At 35.1% G+C, this 7,500-nt stretch overlaps 1 protein-coding gene across 2 annotated transcripts in view; it reads right to left on the bottom strand.

Annotated features, from left to right (window-relative positions):
- LOC144969470 (uncharacterized) overlaps window positions 1-7,500 on the bottom strand; it is a 187,990-nt gene that overhangs the window by 20,336 nt on the left and 160,154 nt on the right. For both annotated transcript variants that reach the window (XM_078908593.1, XM_078908594.1), the window contains one exon: window positions 43-162. In XM_078908593.1, the coding sequence (XP_078764719.1) occupies window positions 43-162 (120 nt within the window). The remainder of the gene's footprint in view (window positions 1-42; window positions 163-7,500) is intronic.

Here is a 7,500-nt window from a genome sequence, read left to right as displayed (position 1 = left end):
TTATTAGATAGCATGTGTTCACATGATTGGTTTAAATTTTACCCGGTAAGTTCCTGTGCATGTTTTCTGTTTCCCTCGCCTGAAGAGCTGTTCCTTGTAGTGAGCAAATTCCATTGCGTTAGCATCGTATTGCCATCCCGGGTTGTATAAGCTGCCCCGTGTCTGCAGATGGAAAATAAGAAGTAATTATTTATGAGGATGATAAGCAAAATGAGATATTTTATTCTGTATCTCTTCGTTCCATACTAAACAATTTCTTTTAATAAGGGGAAAAAGAAGTAGAAATAGAATATCAAACAATTGTGAAAAAATAGTGATGCTTTGATATGCGTTTAGATAAAATACTCATAACATCCGCCAGCCGGATATAGCGTAGCAACACACAAAACTGTGTGTAACGTTGAATGTTCATGGGATGATTGACATGGTATTGTGAGAATTAATCATCAAATTTGCTGTCTAAAAGCATTAACAAAGGGCTGAGCGAAGTCAATTTCGTTCCTTCTATAGCCCAAAATAAAAAAAAGAGACCGGGAAAAGAGAAAAAAAAAGGAAAAAAAAAAGACAATTAACAAAACAGATGAAATATAATCATTTCAAAAGATAATAATCATCATTGTATGACCTCCCACTCTTTCCCAACCCCCCCCCCCATCCTCTCCCCCCCCCCCCTCTCTCTCTCACATTATATATATATTATATATATATATATATATATATATATATAATGTGAGAGAGAATGAGTATATATATATATATATATATATATATATATATATATATATGTGTGTGTGTGTGTGTGTGTGTGTGTGTGTGTGTGTGTGCCAACATCCCCTCCCCCCTTTTCTCTCAAATAGATTATAGTTGTTCAACTTTTTACGTCAGACACTTCGCAGCGTGAATACAAGTGGAAAAACAACTCATGAATGTCGTAAAAATAAAGGATAACTAAAGTTAGTTGTTAGTTAAATAAATGCCAGGTACCCTGTCTGTGTCCTATCGTCTCAAAACGGTATCAAATCGGGATGGTTAAGATGCTTAACATCTAATGCATAGTCAACAAAATAAGACTTGGGATAAGTTTTTGGTACAATTGACGAGAATAAATATGATTTCTTAAACTGTTAATCGAGAGGAATGTTGAAAAAGCATCTTAAGACCTTGCTCATCTTCGAATTCATGTGTTGATGCATATGTAAAGCGCTCTGATCACTTCCTCGTGATAACATGGTAAAACGATCAACAGATACAATGTATTACAGCTGTATTGTTGTTGTTGTTGTTATTATTATTATTATTATTATTATTATTATTATTATTATTGTTATCATTATTATTATTATTATTATTATTATTATTATTATTATTATTATTATTATTATATTATTATTATTATCATTATTATTACTATTATTACTATTATTATTATCATTATTATTGACAATCTAAAATCTAAAATTTCTGGATATTCTAACTTTTAAAAGTCCGTTTTTGACATCTGGTTTTGCCCGACATTATATATATATATATTACTGTTTTTGGGTTAAATTTGCTCACATCACAGAAGAATAAATTATACAATGCACTCAATGATCTCATCGGCAAGACTAGACTAGAGGCTGAGAAAAGACTTGTCACTGGATGTAGATTGTGTAACGGATCAGACATTTACGTCACTGATAAGGTGATAGGTGAGTCTAAAGATCGCACTGTAAACAAATGAATCCAGTTCTTTCCTCTGGGGTTGTAGTTCATGCTGTGAGTGACATTTGTTAATGTATTTAGAATGTGTTTAATGCTATGCATTGTTTATCTTCTCTACCTATATCATTTATTTACATTTTCAAGTTCATCCATTTATTATTTCGTAATTTATTTATTTTTATATTGTCAATTTGTTATCCGATTCTTTTATCTTTTATTTATTAAAGATAGGACAAAGACAAAACAAAAAACAAAACGAAACCCCCCCAAAAAAAAACAACAACAACAAAAAACCAAGGACGTTTTGGGTTTCCCCTTTGTCAACGAAACACGATGAATGAACCACTAAAGACAAATGAGAGATCTCTCATAGCCGCACAGAACTTAAAGTACTTATAGATTCAACAAAGAAAATTTAAAATATTGATGTGGATATTATAAAGGAAATGAAAATGAAAACAGTAGATATGTCAGGTTTAATTCTGCGCATGTGCACTCATGGACCTTGTGAGAGCACTCGAAACAGTTTTGATATTAAATTATCAAACAAAGCACTCGTGAGTATCCGATGTTTTAAATAATGTTTTTGATTTCTCACTTCCGGTAAGAATCATAACAAAGAGAGAAAGGAAGTTAATTCGCAATTTTAAAAACATCAAAGGCAGAGAGAGAGAGAGAGAGAGAGAGAGAGAGAGAGAGAGGGAGAGAGAGAGACAGAGACAAAGACAGGGTGAGACAGAGAGAGATGGAGAGGAAGAGAGAGAGAGAGAGAGGGGGAGAGAGAGGAGAGAGAGAGAGAGAGAGAGAGAGAGAGAGAACATAATATTGATGAAATATGGATAATAGAAATTGGAAAAGGAAAGAATAAAAGGAAGATAGGTAGAAGAAAATAAATAGGCAATTGGAAGAACTCAGAAATATTGCAATGAGGAGAGGAATGGAGATAGGAAGAACGAGAGAGATAAAGACAGAAAAATATTTACAGTTACGGAGGACGAGAGAAAGAAATAGAGGAAAGGAGGAAAAAAGAAAACGAGGTACCGAATAAGAGAGAGAGAGAGAGAGAGAGAGAGAGAGAGAGAGAGAGAGAGAGAGAGAGAGAGGCTCAAGAGTGATTAACATAATTTGTTGCTGCTACCCCCACCCCCCCCCCTCCCCCCCCCCAGCGAGTTCGACGTTGAAATGTTAACATCATTTTGCGAGACCTCATCAAGTTAATTTTTGTTTACAACCGAAGGGCAACCTCAATGAATGTAAGAAAGCTGAATGGTTGAAATTGGGACTGGCAGTATGAAGATAACAAAACTGTAAAGATATACGAGTTACCCGAAGTGCGTCACAGATTTATATTATCTAAACCCGTAAGCTTTACTATAGAGCGATATCCAATAAATATGCTCGAAGCGCTTTAAGTGGTCTCAAGAAAACAGTAGCATTTAACATGTAAAACAAGGCATGACTTTTGTCATGAGTTCTTTCAATGTATTTTTTCGAAGGGAAACATTGTTAGCTGCCGATTAACACCGCTTTTACACCAGAGTGAGGGTAAAACATGTTAAAATGTCATTTTCCAATGACTAAAATGATAGAGAGGGATTCGAATTAGTGACCAACTGGTATGAAAGCTAGTTTCATAATAACCCAAGACCACAAAATCCTTGCGTTATTGTTAAATGTTTAACAACCTTCTCTATATTTTGCGAAATAAACTTTGTTTCAAATTAATAATCCACGACTCATTAGAAACTTTCGCTTTGGCTTTCTTTTCTCCAATTATTTTTATTTCGCCCCCCCCCCCCCTCTTTGCCTCCATTATTGGATAGGCTAAATAACTTAATTACCGTTCTGTTCTGTTGTAAAACTTATAAAACAAAAGCTGATTTCAACTCCCTCAAAAGACAATCAGTCTAACAATCTAGAAAGCACGTGCTCATTAACAAAAGAAGAGGCAGTATCATCAAGTGCTCCCTCCCTCCCATATATATAAAATAAAAAAGAAGAAATTCGTATGATTACATGCACGTGCTAGAAATGTTTTGTATAGGATACGCATCATATCCCATATTTATTATTACGATTGTGTTCACCGTTGCCTGCTGTTCTTCCTCCCTTGCTCCAACTCCTTTTTTTTATTGTTCTTCTCTGTTCTATTATATTATTTTCCCAGCCATTTCGTCGCACCCGCACCCGCGCGCCATGTTATGAGCGGTCAGATCAAAGAAAAATTTGACGGCGAGATCAAAAGAACAAACTCGTCACGCCGTGGGGGTCGCTTTCATCCAAGCGGAATTATTGGCTGACCCTTTGACAGGTAAAGTAGGGGTAAAATGAGAGGATGGAGAGCGGGGTAGGGTAGAAGGTGGATGGTTGTAATAATGGGTTAACTAAGGTTAAGGAAGTATACCTGATGTTGAGCAAGATTTAATGTTGAGTTTATTGGATGTGTTTTATGAGTCGTGAATCTCCAGTTGGAAAGACAGAAAATGGATAAGAAGGTAAAGATAAAATGACTGCTTGAAACAGTGCTGACACCCTCTTTAATACAGAAACTAGAAGCCTTTCAGAACAAGTGTTTAAAAATAATTTGAAATTTATTTTGGCCTACAAAAATAAACACAGTGGATCTATTAAAGAAAGCTGACTGCACTAGCACTGAAAGCCAAATAAAAAGAAGAAGATGGCGTTGGCTGGGTCATGTAGCCAGAATGGAAAAAAGGGTCACTTCCCAAGACAGCCTTGTACTGGACAGCAGATGGGAAGAGAAAGCGGGGAAGACCCAAAGAAACCTGGCGAAGGACCATGGAGGAAGAATTAAAGGAAGCAGGCCTGTCCTGGAATACAGCCACCGCAAAAGCAGCCGATCGCAAAAAAAAATGGAGGTGTCTGGTGGATGCCCTATGTGACTCAAGGCCCGAAGAGGATTAAGTAAGTAAGTAGTTATTGGATGTGTTTTATGAGTCGTGAACCTCCAGGTGGAAAGACAGATAAGAAGGTAAAGATAGAATGCCTGCTTGAAACAGTGCTGTAGCAGTATTATTATTAATTGAGGTTTATATAGCGCAATATCCACTAAAGGTGCTCAAAGCGCTTTACAAGGGGTCCCTGGACAACAGCAACATTAAACATGTAGGACATGACGTCTGTTAGGCGGTATTACAATTTTTCGGACAAAGACAACGCTGTTAACGGCCAGGTACTCATTTTACACCCGAGTACGGTGAGAGAATGTGAGTAAAGAGCCTTTTCCAAGGACTCAACTATGCACCGAGCGCGAGGCTCGAACCCAGGACCTTCCGATCCGAAAGCGAGTGTCATACCACTAGACCACATAGCCGCACAGTACTCAGTGAAGAAGACGTAAAACTTATAATATAAGCTGGTTTCAACTCCCTCAAAGTTAAGTATGAAGACCAAAAACAAAACTGTAAAGATATAGATAGTTCGAAGATGACGTCACACGGGTCTTTGTTATAGTTTTTTGCCCCCGCGTTTATGAGTAATGCTCACTGAACTGTATTAACCTGACTATAAACGTTCATAAATACACACAGTATTGTGTGTTGGTCCTTCATACTTCCGGATGGCAATGTTATGAGCTTCTTAGCCAAGCGCATACTGTCTATATACAAGTTACTCTACTTTAAGTGCGTCACATATTTATATTATTTAAACCCGTAAGCGTTACTATAGAGCAATATCCAATAAATATGCTCGAAGCGCTCAAGTGGTTTCAATGAATGTAAGAAAATATGGGATATGATGTGTATCCTGCAGGGGTAAAAATAAACATTAATTAGTGCCAATGATAAAAAAAGCAAACTATTTCAACCAATCAATGAGAAGGCTTATAGGTTAAAATACCTCCTTTAGTACCCATACCAAAGGACCTGTTTTGAATCCAAACATATTCTTATTTTTCATGCATAACATAATCTCTCTGTTCAGCTTGTTTATAAGTAAAATTGGAAAAGAGAGTGAACGCAAAAGCACTGGGCACAGAAGCACTGTTGGTTCAGTGCTATTACTATTATCTCTCACTAAGCCGTCTGGTGCCATAACAGTTGAGTCCCGGGTTTGGTTACTTGACACATTGATATATTTTTTTCTGTTTTCTGTTTCCATCTGGCACTTCTCTATTCCCTTTATTTCTCGTAATTATTTGACACAACTGCCCACTCCACAGTTTTTTTAATCTCTCTGTATAATCAAGATTCGACGGCCGTAATATATATATATATATATATATATATATATATATATATATATATATATTATATATATATATATATATATATATAAGGTCACTCGCATTTTTTTTTTTTTTTTTTGTTGTTGTTGTTTTTTTTAGTCGATACAATTGTTTCTACGTCCTCCATTTCGTCAGTCGACATTTATCCGTAGTCTGCTTTTCCTTTCAGTTGAGTTCGATGTTGTTTATTTATTTTTAAAATTTATTTTCGTCCTTAATTCCATTAAGACATACTTGAAACAATAAAAAAAAAATAATAATAACATCGAACTCAACTAAAATAAAAAGCACACAACGGATAAATGTCGACTGACGAAATGGAGGACATAGAAACAATTGTATCGGCTAAAAACAAAACAAAACAAACAAACAAAAAAAAAGTGAGTTACCTTATTTATTTTTATATTCTCTAACCAACCTTATCGAGCACTCTCGTACCTATAAGTACCAACCAACACTCATATATGTATATATATATATATATATTAAATATATATATATATATATATATATAATATATAATATATATATATATATATATATATATATTATATATATATATATATATATATATATATATATATATATATATATATATGGTTACTGTTTTGAAATCTACAACAGTGCTTTTTTATTGTCCAAGTCAGGAATAATCTAGTTTAATTAATTTGTTATATATTATGTGTCTGTTTTGGCCGTTTCAGGTGAGTACAGGTACACCCACCATGTTTCTAGGTGCAGTGTTTTAATGATGTTTTCTTTGACATAATTAAATCTGTCAGTCCACGTGTCCTACTGTCATTATTTGACAAAACACATTTCGCTTCATTTTGGCCGAAAAAATAAATATCTATAAATATCAAATATAAATATCTATAAATATCCACTTGCCAAACTGTCTCTTCTTATAAGTCTTAGCTTTATTACTTTTAAGAGAGTTGAGGATAATTTTAATCGATTGACTGATTATAAAAAGTAAAGGTTTTTCGACCAAAAATAAAATGTTCTTTTTTTTAAAGTGCGTTGATTCAGGTTATCCGCAGTTCCGGCCAGCGGGGTTTGTTTTGAATAATCATCTATGACAGTTTTCAAATAGATGAAATGGTATACATGTAGTAGTCAGTGCAAAAACATAGTCCGTATAATCTATTTACAAAACAGAGACTATAAATAAAAGCAATCGGTACAAACTATGGAAAAATGAATGAAATTGGAAAATCGCGAGATGGCACAGGTGTAAGAGAAAAAAAAAATGAAAAAAGGTGTTTCTGCGGCTATGTGGTCTAGTGCTATAACACTCGCTTTCGGATCGGAAGGTCCTGGGTTCGAGCCTCGCTTGGAGCATTATTGAGTCCTTGGAAAAGGCTCTTTACTCACATTTTCTCACCGTACCTAGGTGTAAAACGAGTACCTGCTGACCATTAACAGCCTTGTCTCTGTCGGAAAAATTGTAATATCGCCTAACAGGTGTCATGTTTCGTTCCACATGTTACGTGTTGCTGTTGGTCAGCGACCCCTTGTAAAGCCCTTTGAGCACGTTTAGTGGA

This window comes from Berghia stephanieae, chromosome 3, assembly GCF_034508935.2.
Source record: "Berghia stephanieae isolate SIO BIC M18660-M18661 chromosome 3, UCSD_Bste_1.3, whole genome shotgun sequence".
In the NCBI taxonomy this organism is placed as follows: Eukaryota; Metazoa; Mollusca; class Gastropoda; order Nudibranchia; family Aeolidiidae; genus Berghia; species Berghia stephanieae.
Note: the sequence above shows the minus strand (reverse complement) of the source record. Positions and strands in the feature narration are given on the sequence as shown.